Genomic DNA, 26801 nt, shown 5'->3' on the forward strand with positions numbered 1-26801 from the left:
AGCGCGATGCCCGGGGCGGCGGCGGCGGCCATGGGCTCGACGCGGGCTCTGCCGTGAGCGCCCCGCAGAGCGCCGCGGGGCGGTTGAGGCCGTTGGACGTTGGCCGTCGCGGCGTCCCCTCCCCCTCGGCGGCGGGGTGCGCGTCGGAAGGGGAGCCCCGCGGCTCCGCCCCTCGCCGCCCCTCCCCCGTACACATCGCACGCACCGCCGCGCCGGCTCCCACACGCTCGCCTGCTCGCGCGCCCGCCCGCTCGCCCGCCCGCCCGCGGAGCCAGCATGTCCACTGCGTCCTCCAGTTCCTCTCAGACCCCTCACCCCGCGCCGCAGAGGATGCGGCGCAGCACCGCGGGCTCCCCGCCCGCCGCTGCCGGGAGCGGGACGGGGCCGGCCGGGAGCTGCGCACCGGCTGCGGGAGCCGGCCGCTTGCTGCAGCCCATCCGCGCCACGGTGCCCTACCAGCTCCTGCGGGGCAGCCAGCATAGCCCCACGCGCCCGGCTGCCGCCGCCGCCGCGCTCGGCAACCTCCCGGGGCCCAGCGGAGCCCGCGGCCCCAGCCCGTCCAGCCCGACTCCACCGCCGGCTGCTGTCCCAGCCGAGCAGGCGCCTCGCGCCAAGGGCCGCCCGAGACGGTCCCCCGAGAGCCAGCGGAGGAGCAGCTCACCTGAGAGACGGAGTCCCGGCTCGCCCGTGTGCAGAGGTAGCGAGCCCAACCCTCCCGTCCTCCCGGGCTGCGTCTCCCCGACGGTGCCCTGCGTGGAAACTTCAGCCTCTCCGGGCTTCTGTTTGCTAGTGCATTACCGAAGGTGTGAAAGTGGCTTTGGGAATCTCACCCACCCCCCCTGAGGTCGCTGCAGGGCTTGTAGGAGCGACCCGAAAAGCAACTTTTCTCTGACCCTCACACCGCCACTCAGATTTTATCTTGCATCCCTCGCCTGCAAAAGAAAAGTGTTTCGGTTTTTAATAGCTTACTAGCTTTCTGCGTTTGGAGCCGGGGAAGGAGGAGGCGGGCGAAACCCTTAAACACGCACACAAACTCTCTAGCGGTGAATAAGGTGGTAGTGGTAATCTCTGCAGCCTTTGTGCTTTCCCACAAAGTTTCTTGCCTGGAGTATGTTTTGCTCGTTTTGTGTTTTGGAGGCTTGGTGGCGGTAGTTAGGGTATCCTTTGCATGTGTAGGGGAGGCAGTTTTAAGTGTATAGGGTTTATCCACCCTCTCCTACTTTATATAGTCATGCATTAGATCACGACTGCACTACAGATGGCTTATGCCTGAATGGTGATTTTCGTGGTGAATTTCTTAAAGCCTGTCTGTGGAGTGTGTTCACATTTCCCTTCCATCTTTAAGTATACTTACCAGTTAAGTTGATCTGGGTAGGGATCTCACGTTTCTTTTTTTCTTAGGTGTCAAAGGTAATGGTGAGTGGGTGGATGCTGTGAACTCTTCTTCATGTTTTCTGTTTGGGTTTGGTTTTGTTTATGCCTAGGGACGTAAGTGCATGATCTAGTTGACTCCTGGGGGAGAAAAAGAAAATTAGGCAAAACAGGGACGTAAAGGCCATAAGGGAGAGTTGACTACCTAATATTCTTAGATACCAGCCTAGAGCTACAGTTGCTGCTGCTGCTGCTGCTGCTGCATTGTGGAAGGAAGGAATCATTTGGAGTAGTGAAGGAAAACAAACAAAAAAACCTGCTCAGAAGGGAAATACTACTAAGCTTCATATAATGTTTATATGGTATGTGGGATTTTTTTTTTTTTTAAGGTGGACCTTCTTAAGGTGTTTAGAGTTAGAGAAAGGGATTGCAATAGGATAGATCAAAGTTTAGGTATTTTTAGCTTTAATTTAGACAGATAATTAGCATGTTGCTAAAGCACTTGCTTTCAGATCCCTTGATGGTAAGCCTCTGGGTAGGATGTAGTGCCGAGGAGTAGGTGCAGGAGCACCAAGAAATACATCCTGTAATCTGTATGCACCGGGAGGAATTTGCTCCCCCACTCCTCCCCCAGGTCAAGCCAGCTGCTGCAGAAACTGACATCCTCCAGCAAATCCCGAATGAATGAATGAAAACAACGTGATCGCCCTAATAATGACCACAACTGAACACACATCTTTGGCTGTATTTTATAGAAAAGTCCACCATTTTCTAACAGATTAATGCCATATGCAACTCTCTTGCACAGTTTCTGGGGCTGTGGTAGATGAGAGGTAACAGAGAAAAGACAGCAGCAGTCACAGACATTTTTTGAATGATTTAGCGTGAACAGTTCGTTAATGGGAGTTTGGGGATTTTGTTTTAGGAATAATGTGAAAAGAAAAGAATTGTAGATTGTATGCAGAGGATTTGTGGGCAGAGTTTGAGAAGTTTTGGCAATTGTTGCAGCAATATAATGGCCACCTAGTCCCTCTTTTCTTTTTGTTGATGAACAGTAACATCTTACCACAGATAATAGTATGACTTGTTTTTCTACATCATTCAAAAGCCCTAATTGCTTAGGAATTACATGCCCCATCATGAAGTAGTTTTAATGAAATTTGTGATCAGGCTTAAATTCTACTCTTTGTTGTAGAATGGCACATCAGAGTTTAATGCAGTTTTAATGCAATCATGATGAAAAACCGTTTTGAGTCTGTGCAGTAGACAGATTTGCAGGGTCACAGCTTGTGCTGGGAATTGAGGAGCATTCTCTGCCTTCGTCCTGCTGTTTAGAACATCAGGTGTTTTGTCAGTGTCTTGCATTGAAGTGATTTTTGAAAGCCTGCTCTTGTGCTCCTAGTTTCTTGATTGTCTTACTGCTATGTTACTTGTCCACATTCTGCCTTGTTTTCCTCTGCCCATAGAGAAAGTACAACAAACAACTACTGTGGTCTGTTTCTTTAGCCACTTCAGATCTATCCCGTGACTTAACAATTTCAATTAGTTTCTTTTGAATTCACTAAGGTTCTGACATCAGTGGGTTTAGTTTCCACCGGCCTAAGCGCCTGCTGCTGCTACTGCTGCTGCTGCTGCTGCAGACACTGACATCACTCTACTGCATGAATGAAAAACAACAGTGTGTACCATTTCTTCCTCTGCTCGCCTCTTTCCTTTTTTGCACCTTTCAAGGTTGGGGATAGACATTATATTATGCTCCAAGAGACTATACATAAAGATTTTTAGGTAGACATTGACTCAAGGAATATATATTTCATGGAGATCCATGTTTACAAAAAGCTTAAAGAGCTATGGGCATTTGGGTTATGGGTGACAAGGAAACGTTCAGAATTGTATTTATATTTTGTCTAATTATGGACTAAAAACTAGAAACTAAGCTTTCTGATTCTTTTATCACAAATAAATTGTAGGCAGAATTTTGAATCCAGTGTCAGTGTTTTCCTCATAAACACTACATATTTATGGGGTTAAGCTAAAGTAAGAGAGAGTTGATACTTATTGTCAGAAGGGGGGGACTGAGTTCTGTAAATAGGAACAATCAGTTTTAAAATTTATCGTATTTAAAAACCCAGCAGAAAGATTGTAATTCTCTTTATTTTTGTGTCATAGCTTTGGATAATTAAATGACTACCGTAAAGGGACATGAATAAACCTGCTAACATCATGCCTTGTTTAAAAGACATGGAAATTTACAAATTGAAAGTTGTGTTTTGTTGGTGTTCCTGGATCATTCTCTTTTTGTATTTTTTTCTTTCTGTGTATTTCAAAACTTCAAGGTTATTATTTATATTCATTTCTGAACTTCTGCTCTTAACAAAATGCCGTCCTTCCCCTTGTTTGATTCTGAAGGGTCTTGAAGCGGTGAATGACAAGCTACTGAATACACCCTGTGGCTCCCTGTGATGTGTTTGTAGTAGATATAAAATCATAAAGTATTATGCAAATAGTTATTTTTGTGATGGTAATATACAAACCCTATCTTTGAGATAAGTAGAACAATTCAAATGAGACTAAAGCGGAGTGTTAGAGTTAAAACTAATGATCCTTGAGATAAAGTCATTAATAATGGTCTAAAGAAAATAAAAAGTAGTTGCTTTCTGAAAGCCATAGAATAACCTCATGGATTTAAACGCTAAACAAATAAGATAGTAAGCAACAAATAGAAATCCTTATTCTGTAAATATCCAAATTAAAGAATTACCGGTTATAGGCAAAACTAATTGCATTAGAGTACTCTAGTTGGAGAGTCCTGCTTATGTTTATGTTACCAAATCTAGTAACAGAAATTCTGAAGATCTGGTATAGTTTCTTCTATGTAAAATAGCGTGTTAATTTTTGATTCAACCTACCAGATTTTTTTTAGGCCTCTTACTCCTAAGAAATTGGCAATTCTAGAATAAAATTTGATCAGATTTTCCCCCCTCAGGAATCTTGAAAGGCTTTTGTCATATTTAAAGAAATTATGTGTGTTTTAAAAGTTAATACAAAGCCAGCCAACATAGAATGTGTAACTGTAGGCGCTGTGTTTTTGTGTAGATGTGTGCTTAACCTGTTCCTTTGCTTTAAGTTTTAAGCTCTTTACCAGTTTCCTCTTTTTAAGTAATTTTAATGTTATTCTTAGTTGTGAAATGTGAACATTTTGGGTTTTTTTTCTCTGTTTTGAGATACTCTTCAGTTTTTCTTTTGAAAGCATATTGTCTGGATAATATCTCTAGAGATTGAGGCTCTCTGTACTACTCTCCCCACTTGAAATTTATCTTTCTTAGAGTCATTGTGGGAACTCATTTCTAAACTTTCTCGCATAGAATGAAAATGAGTTAAGCTTTAGGCTTCCAAAATAATCTTTGAATTCTGATTTTGGAAAAAGTTCTTTGTCTCTTAGAGTTGAATTAAATAGTGTTAATTTATGGCTCTGATTTTTTTTTTCCTTTCAGTTACCTTATGGTACATAAGGTTTTAAAATTAGTGAATGAGGAGCAAAGTTACTTAATCAGTAATTTATGTTGTAAATTTATCAGTATATGTTCAGAGATTATATTCTTCCCAAATATTATTGCCATTAACATATAGAACATTGAATACTTAAGATGTATAAAGTAGATTAATGAAATTTTAACTGTACATAAAGTTTTATATGTGCTTATTGATTGAAAATTTAGTTGGAGCATATTTCACAAAAGGATAACTCATTTACTTTGGTTTACATTTTTGAAAAGGATCATTATGATGTATACACTAGATAAATATTGAAAGATAATGTCATTCTTTTAATTATTTTACTTGTGATAAAGTAGGTTATATTTGAATGAAGGAAACAGACTAGCTCCATGCAACAAATTAATTGTAAATAGAAAACAACATTCAAATTAAGTCTGAAAATTAAAAAGAAATGTAAAAGTCACACTTATCAAACTCTTACTTGCTTCGAATACTGTGTCAGGTGCATATTGCCAATGGCTCTGGGTCTTAACTTCAGTTCAGTCTTTTTCCAGAACAGAATTCTCAGACACCACTGGCTCCCTTGTGGCACCTGCCCTGGGTCTGTCCTGGCACTGTTGTCATTGGTGCTCAGTATAGATTGTTTGCTCTCCTATTAGATGTCTAAGAAACCACGTCTTGGCAGTCTTTTTTTACATCCTACATATTATTTCTTTAAAAAGAAGTTGAGCTGATCTAACACATAGTCTCTTAAAATTAAGCTGGAGAGAGAGAATACTGTTCATTCACTGCTCACATCTGGGGACCTGAGGAATGGCTGGAGACCAAAGTCCCTTACCCTTCCTCTGGACCTCTAGAAATGACCAAACTATAATTAGTTTTTCTGATAATTTGGAAAATATTTGTGCTTATTCTGCAAAGTAAAATTTAGTACATCAGCAGTAAGTGTGAAGTATCTAAGAATATTACTTATGAAGAAATTGTCAAAAAACTCCTATCCAGAATTGTCATCTTTATAGAAATAGGTACAGCTGATACTTTTATCACTGGTTTATTTCATGTCTGTGTTGTTGAGGCAAATAACAGGAGGAGGCAAGTTCATGAATTCTTGGTGATTTCCTTTGTATTGTCCTGTCTCTCTAGTTGCTGTAGATACAAAGGAGGAAAACATTTGAAGAAGAGTATTTGTCAAGCTATGTATACTTTGAAATTCAGCAAGAAAATGGTTGTGGAATTTTGTTCTTTTAATTCTGGATTCTGTGTTGATTTCACAGTTGATGAATTGCTGAGATTTTTAGGTAAAAGAATGGCAAAGAAATGGGTTTTCTTTTGTGTTTCCATGGCACTATTCTGTTGTGCTAGGACATGCTATGATACTTTGAGGGTGTGCTGAATGTAACTAAAATGGAATATGGAAGGATGGCTTCTTACAGGGGAGGGGGCACTCACACATGCATATGGAAGACATAGAGATCAACATGGCACCTTGTTTCTGGGCTGGGGGAGCTCAGGGTTATAAACATTATAGTGTCTAGTCTCATTTACATCTAACTAGCTGTTTCTTAAATCACATTACACTGTGCAAAGTGCTTTTCTCTTTTCATAAATCTTAAGAATTAGTTATATATGGTAGTAAACGGACTTGACTAATACCTAAAGGATTACTAAGCAGGTACTAGTCTCAAGTAATTGTCCCAGTGGCTGGCAGTAGCTTTATTCCGCTTCCCTGGAAGCCATCAGCCATGCTTGGAGTGTGAGTTTGAACTCCACGTGTATAATTTAACGGAGTGCCACCACGTTGTACCTTAATTATTACTTGCCAAAATTAGGAATGAGTTGAAGAAGCTAATGAAACCCATAGTAGTGTGGCAAGGCTAGTGCTTAAGATTGTCTACCAAGTTATTTCAATTACATAATTCAGCAGTCATCTAGAAGTATTTCTAAACAAAAAAACTGAAAAGCACTGCTACTTGCTGCCTTGTATTGCTGAAGGTCAGAAGTGAACTTCTAATAGTAATAAGTGCTGTCTTACTTGTCTAGTATGCTCATGGGAAAACTTTTTGAAGAGTTCATTAACTGATTTTCTCTTTTCCACTACTAGAAAATTTTATGTTAATATAGTTCTTAAGAGAATATTTAATTGACAGGGTCACCTAGTATATTTTAGGTAGCACAATCTTTGTGCCCTAAGTTTCCGAGTTCTTGGATTACAGGCATGCGGTACAGTACCCATTCTCTGCTGTTCCTTACGAATCTTAAGTATCTGTCTATAGTTGCACATTTAAAAAGCATTCTTTCAAATGTCAGAACAGTGGAGTGGTCCAGGGAGTTATTTTCAAGTTATTACTCTGTTATAAATTTTCCTTTCATTTTTGAAATGGAGAATAGTTTCATTCCATGGCTTCTATAATATGTCTGGACCTACTGCATTCGTTGCATATAAATAATGTTCTCCTGTAGTTTGACTTAGGGTGATGTCACTGGCCTTTGTGCACCCAGAACACACACACACACACACACACACACACACACACACACACTTTGTTGTAGAAGTCTAATTGTTGTTGAATGTGGTTTATTGTGTAGTATTGTAGAAGGTGTAGCAATACTTAATGATTCCTTTTGAGACCATTGAAACGAGTTTGAGTTGGCTTTCACTGAAATACCTGCTACTGTGATGAGATGTAAAGTAGTAACCGTTCCTGTAATAGCATTTACGTGCTGTTTTTTGTGGAGTGTTCAATAACATATTTGTTTTTCTTTTACTCAGAATTAACCTGTTTTTATTTTTATTCACTTGTAGGTTTTATTTTAAAGTAATATTAGCGTTATACCCCTTATGGTTGCTCTTACATTTATCTTTAGGATGGTTGCAGATTTTTCACCTTGTATAAGCCATGCTCTCGAAAAATTAACATATTTATACAGATAACTACTATTTAATGATTAAATTTTACACCTAACCAATGGAAGAACAAACAGATGTTTGGTAAATCAAATTTTTTGTGTCAGTCTTTTCTATTGACTATATTCTATTCTAATGCAAATAGAATATGAAGAAAAGCATATGGCCCCTGAATATAACCATGTGGTAAGTCATCTGAAATTTTAAGTAGGAATTTGGGAAAGAGGAAGGTATAGAAAGTGATAAACTACTGTTGTTTTATATTCATTACAGGTTTTTTCAAGTTGGGAAAAAAAAAAAGCAGTACACAGTAGAATTGATGAATCTTTTATGTTTGATCCCAGTTATTAGTCCACTGTTGCATGTAGCTTTTCACTACCCCACTTAGGCTCCAGGAGTGGCCACACTATCGCGCCCCCCCCCCCCAGCTTCCCTTGAATCCACAGATTAAAAGACACACAACTCAGTTGTTCATTTTCAACTTGCCTTCATGGCACAATTGCAGGGCACTAGTATCTCTTGCCAGGAAAGTGTGCCCTTATCATTACTCTTAGCTCTTCTCCTCCTACCTGCCCCAATTTTAGTTGGTAAGTTGAATCTAGTCCCTGCTAAACATCTCTGACTGTCCACCTATAGGAGTGGCCACAGCTCACCATTGCTTTTCTTGATACCTAACATGCCCCCCTGGCTCTTCTCTCTCTAAAGCATGATGAACTCTGTCTCTCCTTCCTTGTATCTCCCTTCTTGCCTCCAGGACCCGGAGGTTCCGCCTGTACCTTCCACCCAGCCATTGGCCCATGACTTTCTTTACTGACAGATTAAGAACCAATTAGAGAACAGAACCTTAGCATCATAACTGCCCCTACAGTCCATAATTAATTTGGCTGTTTGCAAGTCCTTGACAGTTTAGCTTTAGTTTGGTTCATTTATCTTAAAATTGTCTCACTGTTTCTGTAACTCTAAATGCAAGGTAATTTTGGTGTGTCTGCTTTACTTAATACACCTGTTTCTTTTTAGTGTTACAGTATGTAATCTGATATCTGGTATTTAAAAGGCTCTGCAGGAAATATTTATTAAATCCATATATAGGATTTACAGAGATTTCTGTTTGAGCTATATAAATACACACGTGCACACAGAGAGACAAGTATGCATACTCTGGAATGAAGTCACTGAAGAATGTTCATAAGATATGAAATCTTAAAAATACATGATAGATTCAATTTAATAGGTTGTATTTATGCTGCTCCTTCTATAGAATATTAACTAATTTTGGTCACTTAAGGGTTTTTGTCTTTGTTTTGGGCTTAACATTCAAATATGGGTAAGCTTGGGAAAGCACTTATTCAGATCTTTGTATAATGTAGAAGGAACCAGTGTTTTGCTATAGAAATAGTTTGGACAAAAATGATTTTTACACAAGTGTTCATGTTTTAGAAGACATAACAGGTTTTTTTAGAGTGCTTTTTTGTATAACATACAAAGTTTAGACACAATTAAACATGTTTTTAGTCATAAAGTATGAAATGTATTAAATGCCTTTAAAGTTATTGCTTACAAAGTTATTCAAAAGAGTAACACAAACCAGTATGTAAATGAACCTTGACCTTGAGACAATTTCCTAAAAAACTAAAAGTCTAAAATGTAAACAAACATTTTTTTTCATATTTTCACCTATGTAGAAATTGTCCTTTTGTTGTTGTTTTGGATCCTTCCCTTCAACCCCTTCCATATCTCCCCACCGTCTCAAATTCATGGCTTGTTTCCTTTTTATTAGTGTTATACTCACACCACTTGTTTTATATAAAAGCATAACTACATAAATACAACCTGCCAAGTACCTTTGGTGTTGCTTGAGTGTGTATCACTGCTCACTGTTGGATAGCCAGTTAGGGGCTCATCCCTAGGGAAGACCGGTTCTCCCTCTCTCAGCAGCCATTTGGAATTCTGTCATGTGGACTTTGACCTAGTGAGATTCCATGGAATAAGGATCTAAACTTATTATATTTCCAGTAATTTCACACCATCATCCCCCAAATTCAGTAGTTCTTTACGTTAGAAATGTCACTGTACTTGCTCTAAAACCCAGATGAGGAGAATGTGAGCTATATATTAATTGTGTTTTATTATGATGGAAAACTTAAAGTGTAAAGCAGCTTTTCCATGATTCTCTACCTTAATGTACAAATAAAATGGTTTAATTTACCATAATATTATTTGCACAAACTGTTTAGGAATTCAAGTTACACAAAGTTGAGGTTCATTGAGGTTGTTAAAACATATTACTGAATAGTGTAATTTCTCTTTGTTGAATAAATGTTCTGACATTTAGCAAAATTAGCTAATACCATAAGAAACTGATCTAAGTGAATATGAATATATCATTTCCATTAACTTCCCAGTCTGAGTTTCAAAGTTCTTAGGAAACTCATAAAAAGGAAAGAATTTCTGTACTAATTATCCTCCCTCTCCTCCCTGCCCCCTCTTCTGTGAAAAGATGTGTTTATTTTAGATAAATATTCCAAGGTCCTTTTTGTAATTGTGTCCTTACCAGTCAAACAAATAAAAAGTAAAGAGGCATTACTCCGTATAGTACTCCACAATAGTGTGTGCTGTTCCTAAGCAGCCTTAGGAAGTAGTTAGTCCTCCTTCCTGAAGAGCTTTTAGAAACCCTTACATTCTAATCACTATCAGAAGACAAAACATTGAGTAAACATCATTAGTCTAGTCATTTATTTGTAGGAATGGATTTTTTGTTTATAATTAGATATTCCTAAAGGGTGTTGTTTTGCTTTTTATTTTTTTGTTTTTTGTTTTTGTTTTGTTATTTTTTTCTTTTAACATGAAGCTTTTCAGGTTGTGGGGAGGGAAGGGGAGGAAGGAAAGTGGAGAATGATAACACACACTTGTGCCAAGGTGCTTTGAAGATAACATTCCTTTCTCAATCACCACATAAGTTCCCGATGCTCTCTCCACAGACTATAGAGGTTCATGGTTATCTTTCTGTAGTTCTTCAATTTTAGTACAGTAAATGGTAGTGACTCAAAATTTGCCCACTCACATAAGTTAAAGTCAGTGGATACTTCTGTGGCTATGAGGCAACTTACTACTCATGTCATTACAATTGTTTCTTTCCTGGAAGAATGGTTTAAGTGTTGAATTAGTGGACTAAACTGTTTCCTTTAAAGTTATTTGATAAGAATAGATTTGTTGTGTTGGGGTTTGGAGAAGAATTATTTAGTTTCAACAGGTTACTTTTGTGAATCATTAAGAATAACTTAAAAGTCATGGTTGTATCCAGAATATAATTTTTTTAATTTGTTATTTTTTTTATGTGGATTGGGTGTGTTGCCCTTTATATTTATCTCTGTGCCACACATGTGCCTAGTACTTATGGAAGCCAGAGAAGGTGTCAGGTCCCCTGGGACTGGCGTTAACACTCAGTTGTAAGCTGGCATGTAGGTAAGGAGAGTCAAACTCAGCTCTTCCTAACCACTGAGCCATCTTTCCAACCTGCTTATTCTTAACAAATGCATCTTACTTTTCTCTTCCAGGCTTCATAATTTGTGAGTGCAAAATTGTGTTGGTTTTTACATCCAAAATTGAAACAAGCTTTGGAAAGTGTACTAAGCTAGGCATGGCCATGTTTGCCTGTAATATTAGTATTCCAGAGATTCAGTATTCCAGACAGAGGCAGGAGAATAGTGATCTTACAGCCATTCTGAGCAACAGACCCTGTCTGAATTTAAGACAAAAAGTACAGGGGGGTGAGTAATAACTGAGAAGTAAAGTGTATGCTGATCTTGCAGACACTTGACAAATTGGAGTTCCATGCCTAGAACCTGGGTGAGGGGGCTCACAACTGTTTGTAACTCCAGTTTCAGGTATCCTGACACCCTCTTCTGGCTTCTGTAGGCACCTATAAACATATAGGCACACCGATACACACACAAATAAATCTTCAAAAAGCTTGGCATTTCTGAGGAGTAGAGTGATTATTCTGACAGGTAAAACTTACTAAAGATTAAAACCGAACTCCCTGTGTTCTAGAAACTTAAAAATCTAAATACTTTTAAACATAACTGTCTTTGGGAAGTGTGCTAGTAATACCCTTTTTTCTTGGACCTATGTCTTCAAGAATAGAATACACTACACTTTTTTAGTGTGGAATTTTTCAGAATATATGCTTTGAAGAAGTGGACTGGAATTGTTTTATGATACTCAGAGAATAGAACAATTTAATGAATTTAACTTTATAGTTTCAGGTTTGAATCATGCTTTAATGAGTCATTTGTACAGAGATATAATTTAGAAGAGCAGTTATCAAGATTAGGATATTGAATGATTTAAGTTTAAAGTCAAGGACTTGGTGTGGAAATGGTTTCTTTGTTGGCACTGTGGAACACAGCATAGTAAACCTAGAGTATTGGGGGTGGGGTGGGGTGGGGTGGTGATGGTGATGATTTGTTTTTTTGCCAGCATAAAGCTTGACTTTTCCTTCTAACTTATTCTCCCTTCTGATTATCATGTATTGTTCTGTCCCAGAATTCTTTTCAATAGATTGGTTTCTTGGCATTCCATCTAGGTCCTAACTGTCTCCTGTTAGACACTAGACTGCTTAGTACTCTTTAGGAATCAATACCACTTAGGTTTTTGCCTGCCATTAAACTTTTATTTTTCTACAAGTAAGTATAATCTATCTTTAGAAGAAGAAACAAAAGTAATTTTTATAAAGTATTTCTTTTGGTTTCTAAGTTAAGGTTAATAAGAAATAAAGTCGACCATGTTTAGCTTGCCATAAAAGATTCACTCTTGACACGTCCATTTTGTGTCTGTGTTCCTGCTTGATTGAACTTGCTGTTTTTAAGAAAATGTTGTTTTGCTCTATTAAGTAAGTGTTCTTTTGTCAATCTTTGCTTTGAATTCATGGTCCCTGTTAGGAATGTCTCTTTTTCTAACATACATACAAGCATTTTTGCTGAAATCTTTGCAAGTAGCCTTCAAATATCCCCACCTTTTCCAGGTGGAGGTAATTGTTACTTCTCATTATCTTTTGATAACTACACTAACTACATATCTTTCTGGTTTGTTGCACCTATTTAAGCACTTGTGGTCTTACTAAAAGTATCAGTTTCTTGAGAATAGTCACTTGTGGATGTCCCTACCCAACAAATATTGTTCTCTCTGTTCAAATGTTTTAATGTTTTTCTTTTTCAGCTTGTTTGAATGTTACTAAAGATTCTTCTGAGTTGACAGTTACTGAAAAGTTTCTGAAAAGACACTGAGTCTTGTTATATTGTTTCCCTTGTGCTGTGTAGATAAGAACAAACCCTACTAAGAGAATGAATGTTCTTTTAAAAGTAGAGAATGATCAATATAGTCCTTTTTGGATAGAAAGTGCTGATCTTTCAGTAAGATTGATGATAATAGGCATTTGAAAATACAACATCTAGTCTTCCAAAGGTTCCTAATTCTATAACATAGAACAGACAGTAGCTCTGGAGTCACTGATTGCCAAAAGGTTTTAGTTTATCAGAGGTGTTCTGTAGGACCAGTGAGGTGGCTCAGCAGGCAAAGATGTCTGTCTGCTCTGAGCCTGATCTGAGTTCTGTCCTCTGGACCCACAAGGTGAGAGGAGTTAATGGACTGATGAAAGTTGTCCTTTAACCTACACATGTGATGCAAATATGCACGTATCCACAGTAAATTGAAATATCGTTTAAAAGCATGTTTTTTCTATTAGATGTGATACGTATACATGTGTAGCTATAATCTGGTTGAAATGACATACCTCATCTGATAAACCTGTAGAACTTTTAGGTAACTGTATATTGAGGTAAATATTAAAAAATATAATCTTTTATCCCGTGCTTTGCTGATTCCAGCTCAGGGCCATCTGGCACTGTGGGGATCTCTATCTTGAACTGCCTCTATGAACTCTAGCGAAGTTCACTCCACTGCCTCTTTTGTTTCTGTACTGGGTGGATGTGAGTCCCCCCACCCCCCATGTGTTGTTTTCACTCACTTCCCCTTGGCGTGTTGTTGCTAAGCCTTAGACATGCATATCCCAATTCTGTGGTGCATATCCCAACTCTGTGGCGGGCTTTTTGTGTTCTGCCACGACACCCTTTGAACTCAATTAAGTAATCACATCAAGGAACACACCAAACTATTCTGATCCAACAGGTATAATATAATTTGCTAACCTTTATAAGTCAAACGATCTTGTACAATTTCATTCCTTATAAAACATTCTTAACCTTATTAAAGAAGCGGTGCGCCAAGAGAAACACAAACATCTGCCTCCATCTTTGTTCCTCCCATAATCTCCCTCTCAGTCTCCTCCTATGTTTTCCTAGCCTTTTCCCGCCTACCTCTCCACTGTCCAATCATGTATCATCTTAACATCAACCTACAAGTGTACTATTTCTGAAACCTGCATAAGGAGATCACATTGAGGAATTAGACATGTATCCTACCATTTTTTAAAAATATCTTTTTGGGAGAACAGTTTATTCATGGCATTCTCAGAGAAAGTGAATCTTTTGTAGGGATGAATAAGACTTAAAAATAACTAAAAGAAAAAAGAAAAGAAAAGAAAGAAGTACTAAGAACATAGTGTTGAATAATTAGATTATCCTATTTGCAGTGACAGATTATGGTGATAGCCCAGTGGGACTGACTTTGGAACTTGATTTGCACTGTCCCTACAGATAATTCAGACCTTTCTGTTGTAAGGATTTCTGTGGATTTGCTAAATCCTCTTTTTTCCCTGTAAGTCCACTTGTAGAGTTACAGCTAAATGGCATATTATGCTTTTATCCTGTTCAATTAAAAAATGTTAGTTTTCTCTTTCTTGGTCTTGATCTTCCCTTCTCTGCCAGCTGAAATAGATTCCTGCAGAAGACTGAGGAGGTCTAGAGGAATAGTGATTAAATGATGAAGGATGAAGGAAGGCTGAGCCGCTGACTGATAATACCGAGGGCTACCTGTCAGCCGGGAAGACACACATCCGGCTCTTACTGTGATAACCCACTCAGCTTTTCAAATAACAGCAGTTAACATTAGCCAACATTACTTTAGAGCTTAAAAAAAGGTGGTTAACTTAGCAATTGTCTTTGCAGTTACTTTAATAGTTTTCCTCGGGAGACCCATTCTTTCTTGTCTGGTTTGTTAGGTAGGCATATGTATTGTCAGTGCTTCAACATAGCCCATCAAGTTGATCATGTGACTGTGATGGAATATATTTATTTGGAAGTAATTAGGTATCACCAGCCATAGCTACTCTCTGATTAAAATATTAATACATAATCATTAAAAACATTTAGAGAGATCTTAAGTAATGGCTGCTTCATAGAAATAAGATCAGTTTACCAGAATACCTGGGAAGCTCAAGGGTCTTAGTGTTTGCTAAATGGTTTTACATTTTGTTCATTTCTTATCCATCTCAACACTACACTGAAAGGATTAAAAAAACAGAGGAGAGGGGAGAGAGGGAAGAAACAGTTGAGTCATCTTTTTTGTATAATGAAGTTGGTGTGGTTCCATCTCATCCCACATCGGAGAGTCTCCAGTACCTCTGGAGGTGATGCTCACGTTTGTCCAATAGTCCCAGCTCTAATGTTTATTTTTATTTACAAGTTGTTTCTCAAACTAAAATCTGGATTATTTCACTCATGTTGCTGGGCACTGAATTGAATAAGGTTATCCCATTATTTAAGCTAAAAATTTAGATGTCAATAAACACTGGACCTCCACTTCTATCTTGACTCAAGAACTGTTTGATCAGTTATTTTCATTGAGTATTATTGATGAAGTTGAAATGACCAGTTTTATGATTAGAGGAATAAAGGATGATGCTATTCTGAAATTTTGTAGCAGTGGATTTACTTTAAGTTATTTTCAACTTGGCATTACTTCCTGAAAATCTATTATGTATAATACTGGTAGAATTGTTGGTGTGGAATGTTGATCTGTGTATGCAAACACAAACTAGTGTTTTATTTGTTCTTCAAAACTAAACCAAACCTCCCTGGCCTTGATGAAGGGGCCATGTTTTCTTCAGCATGTTTTCTTCTGTTTTTTTGCTATTCCAGTTTTAAAGAAGCACTCAATTTTGGATAAACTGCTTCATAGTTTTGTATTTGGTTCTTTGGTGTCAATATTTATGAAAGTGAATGGTAGCATAAATATTTGTACCTCCCTATTTCTGGAGACTTCATTCCGTTGAACCTATTTACTCTGGAGAAGTGTGGTTGTGTAGTTCCGATCAATGGTGCATTCCTTTTGCTAGGCCTGAGGATATTATTGTGTGAACTATAACATGTAGGGTGGATTTAATTTACTAGGCCGTTTTATGTTTAGACAATTGATAGATTTGCACATATTTTAGTGCAGATTTCTGTTTATAATCTTGGCATCAGTAGGTTAACCTAAAGGACAGTCATATATCCATGAGGTTTTAAGCACTCATTCTTTTCCTGAACCTTTCTTGCTTCATCTCATCTCTAGTTTACTAGGCTCCATCTCCCAAAAGTCAAACTGATGTACTCAGCCATTAAAACTTATACCTAACCACAACAGCTATACAAAATAAAATCACAAATTGAAATGAACTTCAAATAAGAGAAAAGAAAGCAAAATGACCTGAAATATGCCATTTGAAATAAAACTGAAAGGCAAAAACTAAATTCCTTTGCTATCAGCAGACACAGTTTGATAAAATAAAGAAATAACTGACTGACAACAAAGGCTAAGAAGGTCCAGCATATGCCTAACAAGCATTCCTAAAGACTCTTCTGTTCTAAAGAAAAGAACAGGAGAAAAATAAGTTAACAAGTGCTCCTAAAATAAAACTTGAAACTATATATTGAAAGAAGAAAAAAAGCTAAGTGATCCAGAACAATTCAAATGAAATCCATTTTTCTGAAATACATATCAATAAAATCAAAATGACCTTTAAAGCATACAGCCACGGTTAAAAATTGCAATTGAGGGACCATCACAAGAGGATGTAGATAATGGAGCTGGATAATAGAGTGGAGTACTGTGAAATGCTTTCCTCAGGATATGACTAAGCTATTTCGTCCATGAATTCATAGCTCATGTGGTTATTTTCATAAGACCTGCTCAAGAGCAAGCCAGCCAAAATTCCAGTACAGGCAGCAGAGATTCTCCAGGCTCTGCCACTTACAGAGGAGCTACTCGCAACTGATAGTTGCCAGAGGAAGGAGAGTCATGTTTGTCTGGAAGTGTGGTCACTAGTAAGCTTCTCTGGCTCCATATGGACACACGGGCAAGCCCTAGTTGGACTAAATAAGTGACACCAAAATAAAAGCACACAAGCGCACGCACGCGCACATACACACACACACACACACACAGAGTTGGGAGGAAAATAGATCAAAAGGGCTACAGGGAAGTAGGAGAAATAGGAGGAGTGGTTAAAATATTTCATTATAAAAATGTACATATTCTCAAAAATAGGGAAAATTACTAATGAAAACTACATCTGAATTTTTACTATGCAAATCGGCAAGAATTAAAATACTTTCCTTGGATCTATTTTAAAAGAATCTACCACAGATGGACTTGAACCTAAAGTATATAAAGCAATTAAGGGGGGTGGGAATGTATGGACTATTTAGCTAGTATCTTTGAAGGAGAAGAAAGCATGTTCAAGTGAATCAAATAAACACTGAACTACACAAATGAAATTAGTGTTCCTCTTAACTACTAAACTTAAGACTAAATTTTCAGAATATGTGATTGTGTGATACTGAATTATTTCTAAAACCAGACACAGAGAGAACAGCTGTGTGTGTGTGTGTGTGTGTGTGTGTGTGTGTGTGTGTGTGTGTGTGTGTGTACAGATGTCAGAGGAAAGCTTGCAGGATTTAGTTCTCTTCTCCCACCATATGGGCTTCAGGAGCTGAAGACAGATTTCAGGCTTAACAGTTTTATCTACTGAGCCATCTCATCTGTACCTGAAAATTCTTAGAGCATGAAAAAAAATTTCTATTAATATCATAGAAACTCTACAAAAGAACAATCAAACTATGTCAACACTGAAGTACACGATGAACAGATATAACACGAAATATATACATATTTGCATTCTTATAGTTTCTTTGACTTCTAAAACAATATAAAAAAAACAAAACTCTGGGAAAAAAAACCATAAGCATTCTATTTGAGCAGCAACAAAATGATTTTAATATATTTCTGAAAACATCAGTCTGTCTAAACGTGTAAAAAGTTTTGCTACAATTAAAATGAAAATCTGTAAATTATAAATTCAAAAATAATTTAGAATACAATTTATAAATGAAAAGTTTCAATTATTTAAAATGTTTTGCTCCTATAATAGCAACTACAGGTTAGTAGGCCAGTAACAGCCAAATAATCGAATGAGCCACAGTAAGAAGTGCTTAGACCATTCTAGGTTTGATGACTAGATTGTTGCTGAATCACAGAGTGAGGGAGCCAGTTTTTGCTTCTTTTGTATGCACTTAGCTAGTGTGATGATGATTAGTTACTTAAAGCAAGGTTAGTCCTCATTTTCTGCCTTTTGCACACACCCAACGGCCCTTATGCCTCTGCTGAGCATTCAGGCTAGCCCCAGCTACAATAAAATTCTCACCAGAAGCCAAGCAGAAGCTTGTACCATGCCTTTGAATTTTCTAGCTTGATGAACTATGAACCTCTTTTCCTCACAAATTATCCCATTTCTAATATTCTCTTATTCCAGCAAAGTGAACTATGACAGTGGTTATGTATTAATATAACTTTTCATTATTTTTGTGCCAAGGTAGAAAAACCAATAAAGGGTGCTGTTGAAATTTCTGGAACATGTGTACTCTGCAAAATCTAAACTAGTTGTAGTTATATTAGATAATCAGTGTAACTATGCATTATATAGGGTCAAGGTAAATATCCCATTCCTCCATTTTTCTTCTTCTGTTTTTTGAGTTAGTGCCTCATGATATACCCTTGGCTGGCATGGAACTCATGTAGACTAGGATGGCTTCAAACTCGTAGAAATTCTTCTACCTCTGCTTCCTAAGTGCTAGGTTTAAAGGTATGCACCAATATGCCTAACCCTGAATTTTTTTCTTTTTTTCAGTTGTCCAGTTGTATTTAATTTTTGAAAGTCAATTATTTGTACCTGATGAGGCAATAAAAATTTGGTAGCAATAATATTTAAATATTCATATTTATATACTATATAATAAATTATATTTAAAACTACATCCAAAGATAATTGATCATATTACAGATATACTAAAGCTAAATCTATATATTTATAAATGGAACTTTGTCAGGTTTTTCGTTAACTATAATAAACCAATGGTGGGAATTCTCTATTGTATGCATTTATGGCTATATTTCAAATCTTAGATATAAAACATACTGATTTTGAATATTTTGAAATTGGGGAAAAGCTGCTTAAATAATGCGTTGAAGTCTTGATGTATTTGCTGTTTTGATTTCTATGAAGATTAAAGTAGGTTAAACATTATAAAACAGTGTCTTTAAAAGGTAGAGCTTGTTTTATAAGATCAATACACAGTATTGCAATTTTAGATTCAGGATTAAATCCTTCACTAAAATTAAGTTGTTATGGTTGAAGTTTCACTTTGCTTAAATATCGGTTTCACGCTGCTTACATATTAAAGTCCTGACATTTTGGTTGTTTAAAAAAGTCTCTTTAATACAGTTTTGAGACGGCTTATAGTAAATTACTTTTATTATAGTCAAATTTTGTTTACATTTCAAGTGCTTTAAGTGTTTTAAATCTTTATTCAACTTTTTTCTCTTTCTTTCCTGTGGTGTTTTGATCACCTTCACCTCCCACTCCACTCCCATAACTCCTCCCAGACCCACCTCACTTCCCCAGTTTGGTTTTTAATAACCCACTGAGTTCAGTTTGTGCCGTTACTATTCTCAGTGGGTATAGGATCATCCACTGGGGTGTGGCTGGCCCAGTAGGGACCATTTCCTTAAAGATGCTCCATTTCCCCTTGCCAAGAATCCATCAGCTGTCAGTGGTAGATCCTCAGGTGTAGAGGGTTCATGAGCCCCTCCCTCTTCTATACTACAGCATTGACTTGTTTACTCTTGTGCAGGCAGTCACAGCTAATATGAGTGTGTAAGTGCAATTATCTTGTTATGTCTAGTGGACACTGTTTCACTCCGGTTCTTCCAAACCTCTGGCTCTTAAAATCTGTCTTGTCCATAAAGCCTTGGGAGAGGGGGCGATAAAAATGTTCTATTTTTGATGGAGCACATGCACACTTATTCTGTGCACATTTATCAGTTGTGAATTCCTGTATTAGTCACCACCTCTGTGCAAAGAAACTTAAAATGAAGGTTGACAGCTGCATTATAGATAGATAGATATGAAAATATAGGGCAGTTTGAGATTGTGTTCTTTTAACAAAAAATAATAGTAATAATAATAATAATAATAATAATAATAATAAAAAGCTCACCCTCTAGGGCCCATGAGCACACCAACCATGGGTTTTCAACTGGGTTAGCAGTGCATGAATGCTTTTCCTTTGTGGAGTGGGTGTTAACTCAAATCAGAAAGTAGTTGTTTACCATTGTAACATTTCATGCTGCTGTTGGGATATCTTGTCACACTGGTCATTGTGGTTCACAAAGTTCTCAGTTGGGTAAAGCTGTTGGTAACTTCCTCTCAGCAACCTATATTAGTTCCCTCCTGTACTGTGAAAGCTGATAGCAAGGAAGCTTTCTGGTCAGTACCCACTTGATTTCTCCATGTCCTGTGAGCAAAAGATGTGAGGTCTTCAACAATAGTTCTTATCAAATTCTGGTGCTCAGCCAAGAGAAGGGGCCATGTCTGTCTGTCTACTATCTATCATCTACCTGTAACAATTAATTTTGTTTGTTTATTCCGTGGGGTGTCTCTAGTTTAACTGCGACCAACAACATGATGTACCTGTACATGGCACCAGGGTTTGCATTTGGTAAAATAAAGCTCCTTGGAGGACCATTGTCCCTTGTGTAGCATAAATCCAATTAAACTCCTTTTTATGAGTTAATACTAAAACATTTTATATGCTTTTAAAACATCCTAATGTTAACCAATCTTCATTCAGCTTTCATCTTCCCAGTGTCCTACATATTCACTTGAACCTTCACTTGAAGTGTTGCTGTACAGCCAGTGCTTAGTTTGCAAAGTGACTTTGTGAAGATCTGACTGGTTATTAAATTAGTTAGCTCTAGACGTTTAGCTTGTCATTGCAGATTTCAAAGAACTGATTGCCATTGGCTTTTGAGCTTCTGTAGAATTTGAGTGATCTGGCACCATAAAAAGTTCATTTGAAAAATTCAGATTTCTTCTACCTAACTTTCCTAGACTGAGAGTTTGCTATGCATCCCAGGATACTGTTAACTTCAGGATCCTGCTGCCTCAACATCTGAGTGTTAGGATTAACAGGCAAATCATGCTTGGTGATAAACAAAGACATAGTTTGTGTTTGGTTATGTGTATGTACCAAAGCATGTCTGTGAAGGTCTGAGGGTTTCACTTTGCTTTCCCATCTTGTTTGAGAAAGGTAACTTCTTGTTGCATTTGATCTGTTAGCTTGTGTGAGAGTTTCTGAAGATGTTCCTTCCTCAGCTGCCTTTTTCTGTAAGGTTCTGTTGCTGGGATGACAGGTGGTGACTGCTTGCTTCTGTTCGCTGGCATTATTAGTTCATTATTCGTGATAAAATGCTAATATGATTTTTGCACACAAAATAACTAGAAGAAATCATTTTACCGCTCAGTCATATTAACCATGTTGCTGAATACTCTTTCAGTTAGGATACTTTGCAGTTATAACAATGAGCTTCTTGAATTAAGGATAAAATAGTTGATTCCAGTTAGTGCTCTTGTGAAGTCTGTTTTTTAGAATTACTGTTTATACTATACTCCAGGGAATGATAGCTCTATTTAAAGATTTAAATTAAATGGTTTAAGCTTATGCTTTGTATTGTAAATGGAACACTTTGGCTCATCTTGACTAGACTGAGGTCTAAACCTAGAGAACTGACAATTCATTTACATATACAGAGTGAGATGAATCTAGGGTAACCAGACTGAAGTGTGCTAAAGTCTAATAAAGAATGGGGTACTTTTATTGTATGCTTTACATTATACTTGATGGCCAAAAATATTATATCCTTACTACTTTTTAAGTATAGTTTGCAGGGTCTGGAGACTTGTATAACCCTATAGCTAAACTTATTAAGGTTTCTAACATTCTCAAACTTTGGAGATTTTAGTTTAGCTTAGTTTATTTTTTTGTCTGTTTGTTTGGTAGAAATTCCACTTTAAATTTCCACTGGAGATTAGTATATTAAGGTGTCAGCTTTTCAAAATTACTAATGTACAGTAATTGCCAGTGGAAATAAAACCACATACATAAATGCTGGGAACAAATTAGTTGGACGTCCTGTTGCATTACATTAGCAGTTGGACTTACTATGCTAAAATGTAAAACTGGAATTGGTGATAAATATATACAAATCAATAAAATTTAAGGATGTCTAGGCTTAGATTTTAATAGAGTCAAAAACCACAACTCATTAACAACTTAGATAATATGAACAGTTGACTTTGTTGAAATAGTTTTACTGTTTAAGATAAATCCTCTGATAAATCTCAGGTCTTAATTGTATTTAGTAAATGGGGCTATTGTGGCTAATTATTTCATGGAAGAATACTGTCATAGTCAGGTGAGGAAGACACTTTACATCAACCTAAGACCTTTACATGCCTGACAACACACACATGTATATACATATCTGAGCACATTTATACATAAACATACACACAAAATAATTTTTAAAATCTGTGTTTATGTACTTTAAGATTAAGAAAATTTTGTTTTTAGTGGTGGTTGGTACTTAACCCAGAGTCAAGTACTGATCAAATGATCTACATCCTCAGCCTAAAAACTTTTAAAAGCTGCAAACTCCATATAACCTTCACATGGTTCAGAGTAGATTAAGCAGAGGTGTGATGGCTTTTGATTTTCTGTGTCTTTTTTTTTTTTTTTTTTTTTTTTTAAGCAGGCAACTGCTATAAGTATTAGCTTTGTCTTTAAAAGAAAAATTGTTTTCATTCTTTGTGGTGGAAGAGGTATGAAGTATAACTTTTAAAATCCTTAAAGTCATGTCAAATCAAATTAAAGGAAAAAAATTAATTTTGTTTTTCACAGTTCATAAAATTAGTAAATATTGCTTCTGTAAAGTGGGACAACAATTGGAAAAAATTAAAAGGTGGTAAGAAAGGGAAATGGGAAAAATAGTAAAAGGAAAGCAAGTAGGAAGGATTATAAAATAGGAAAAAATTATTACATGTTGTTATAACAAGTGGAATCAGTGGGATAAATTCACTTTTTACAATAAAAAGTCGATTAGATAATTGTACAAAATATACATATTAAATTTAATTGGTAAATCCTAAAAATTAAAGAATAAATGTACAAAATAAGTTCTATAGAAAGCAGAGGGAATAATAATGTTCAGCTTGACATTATTTAAAGGCAAAAGCATTAAATAAGACAGATTTTAATTACAGTACCTATAAGTTATAATGATGATGTTAGGAATTGTACATGTGTCAAATTGTAAAGAACTAAACTATAATTGAATATTTTCACAAAATTTTCAGTACTTAATAGTTTAGACATTAGAGTACATTTCTAAGTAACAGACCAGTGGCTGGCTCTGCATTATAGATTTTTATTTAAAGTGACAAGTTGTCTTCTCTTCTAAAACCAACTAATCACGGCTTTCTTTTCTTTCTAAACAGACACTTTGATTTTCTGCCTGTAGTTCACACTAAACTTCCATTAAGTTATTAAAAAATAAAGAGGGCATTTGGTAATTTTCAGATTTTTAGCAAATAATTCTTAGGTAAAAAAAAGTTTAAAATAGTTTTTAAAATAGTGGCTAGATAATATAACATCAAAGTATACAATATTATTTAATAAACTAGTAGTGCTTTCTGGTTTCAAGAAGATAGCTAAGTGACAGTGACAAATCAAAATATTATTCATGACTTTTAGTATTGTGGGCAGCATATTGCCTGCTAAAATGGGGCAGAGAAGATCTGAGTCTTGGTTAGTTCTATATTGGTTCCCTGTCCTCTGGTAGATACAGGATATACAGTATGTACACTGGCCATAAGTTATTTGGACTGGATACATGCAGAGATCTCAATTCTTTATATGTTAGGTGTTCATGTGATGATGTTGATTTTCAACAGATACTTAGAGAACCTGACTGGGAAAGACAACTTGGTGAAGCATATTGATATCTTTCCTTTCATATTGCTCTATTTTGTTACACAATGAGTTTCCTCTACTGCTTTGAGGTCTTCATCTGCAAATACAGATGTTGAATTAAAATATGAAGTTCTATGTGGAAGTTACTTGGATGGCCATGAGTAAATTCATAAGCTATTAAATATCAGCTTCCTTTCAGTCTGTAGTATCTGAAATTGTGTTTTTGTGGGAGAAAAGACAAGCTTAGGGTACCATGAAAGCAGAAGTGATTGAGAATTTCTTAACTAGAAAAAGAGAGAAAAGGATGTTGAGCAAGCTTTCTCGGCATTGGTATGATATCTGACATCTGAACTGGCCTTGGAGATCAGTAACAGTTTCTCAGATGAACATGGACAGACAGAATTATAGGCTGAGGATATAGACGGTTCAGAGGCAGAGGTGGCACAGTCTACTTCTGAAAAAACACAAATTATTCCTGTGACTCTAGAATAGGCATGTGGAGGGGTAGCAAGATAACAAACTCTGGGGTAAAAGAATAAATTTGTAGAAATCATTTACTTCGTAAACTAGATGATAACCGTGGAATTAATGTTAGTGGTACTGAGGAGCCACTGTGAGATTTAATTGAAATAAATGCAGAGATGGCATTTACAAACAAAACTGGCAGTTTGTGAGGCATGATGGAATCCTAATTAAAGCTGTAACAGAGATGATACGTGGATTTCATTACAGATGCCTAAAATAGTTGGGCTTTCACGGGTATGTGAAAATCCTCAAGATGTGTTGTTATATATATGAGTGCATTTCCTTGGAAGAGGGTCCATAACTTTCATCAGCTTGTATAAGAAGTGTTTGGGTGTCTATGTCACAGGAAAAAGTGGTAATGTGACATTTACAAGCTCTAAAGTTTATGAATTTAAAAATACGCTCTAACATCTATCTAATCTAAATTTTTTTTTACTTTTTTTTTTTTAGTGGACAGGCCAAAATCTCAGCAAATTCGAACCTCTAGTACAATAAGGCGAACCTCTTCTTTGGATACAATAACAGGACCTTACCTCACAGGACAGTGGCCACGGGACCCTCATGTTCACTACCCTTCATGCATGAAAGATAAAGCGACTCAGGTAAGATGCGAAAATCAAAACCAGTTCTGTAAACTTAAGGGCATTCAGAATAAGAACATTTTGGGCTTTATGGTTTTAAAAAGGATTAGGAAAATAAAGGACAGAGCATTTTGACATGGTCTAGGAAACCCTTCTTATCAGTTTGTTGTCATTATGTTAGGAAGCTTGGAAACTGAAACAAGTCGCTTTTATCCTTGTCAGCCTATCAGCTCTACTTCATGATTATTTTATGACACAGTCTTTGCTTTACTTGTTTTAAGGAGGAAACAGGTAAGTTCGATATGGCAAGCAGGAGGATTCTCGGCAGAATGATTTGCACATCTTACAGATGTATGGGCCTAAGCATTTAGAGGGAGGTACTGAAGGAGATGACTGAGAACCATTTCTACAAGACTTGGTTCGGGCTGTGAGAATAAAGAACACAAGAGAACATGCCAAATGACTCAGGACATAGTGTCAGGAAGGTGCACAAAGGAACGGAAAAACGAGGCTTATTCATTTGGACACAACTAGAGGGAGCAACCATTTATTAATTATATACTGTAAACTGTTTGTTTTATTACCTGTATCTTATTTAATTTTCATAAGAACATTGCTTTGTAACTCACTTTGGAAGCAGAAACTCAGAGAAACAAAACTACTTGCCTATGATGATGAAACCAAAGTGTATTAAAATAAGATTTCTTACCCAGATTATCTCTGGCTTTCCTAGCGTAATAGCTGGCATGGTACTGAAAATAGTTGCTGTCCTTATATCACCACCAAGACAAGAAAATCTAACATTTATTAAACATATGTTTTGTGCTGACAGTATCCAAAAACAGTATCTTACTTACCTTTCAATGCAACTCTGAGCCTAGGAACAAAAAGCAGGAAGAACTGGATTAGTATAGTCATAGAAGCCCAAAGAAGAAACATTTCTAAGAAAGATTATTGACTGATGTTAAAGAGAAATCCCAGAGAATAAGGATGTAGGGATTAAGGACACACTGTCTTAGTACAGAATTGATTGGTGGTGGGGTAAAGGAAATAGGTCTGGCTAAGTTACCTACATGTCTCCTATCTGCATAGTTGGTATATTGAAACCTAATGCTTTATTTCATGATTAAGTATGATACCTAAGTGTGGCAAATTACATACACACACACATACACACACACACACACACACACACACACACACTCACCAGGTTTTAGTACTAGCTATAGAAAAAGCCATTTTTAATATTTTTTAGGGTCTTTAGCAAATATGAGTATCCATGAAGACCATCTTTATAAATTATATAGTTATATAAAATATAGCTCATCTTCCCACAAATTTTCTTAGGGACCAGAGGTGAAATTTGAAGTGCAGATTCTTAGATTCCTCAGAGTTATATGGCAGAAAAGGTCTACATGGGCCATCCTACGTCTAAACTACTATCTTTTGTCCCATACTATATTCTGTAATTTGAAAGGCTTTTATACACTATAGACATTTAGTATATATTTCTCCACCTCCGTTCTCGAAGTAGATTCTATCCGTACTCTCAGGAGGTGAGGACCAGGAGGCAGGTTCTTTCAGACTGTGGAGGTCAGGAGTCCTATTTTTTTT

The 26801-nt window shown here is 36.9% G+C and overlaps 1 protein-coding gene across 2 annotated transcripts in view; it reads left to right on the plus strand.

Moving 5' to 3' along the window:
* Positions 1–276: 276 nt before the first annotated feature.
* GLCCI1 (glucocorticoid induced 1) overlaps positions 277–26801 on the plus strand; it is a gene marked incomplete at its 5' end in the record, with an annotated part of 76551 nt that continues 50026 nt past the window's right edge. For both annotated transcript variants that reach the window (XM_080936190.1, XM_080936189.1), the window contains 2 exons: positions 277–697; positions 25057–25208. In XM_080936190.1, the coding sequence (XP_080792316.1) occupies positions 277–697; positions 25057–25208 (573 nt within the window). The remainder of the gene's footprint in view (positions 698–25056; positions 25209–26801) is intronic.

The sequence above is a fragment of the Micromys minutus genome (assembly GCF_963924665.1).
Source record: "Micromys minutus genome assembly, chromosome: 23".
NCBI lineage: Eukaryota > Metazoa > Chordata > Mammalia > Rodentia > Muridae > Micromys > Micromys minutus.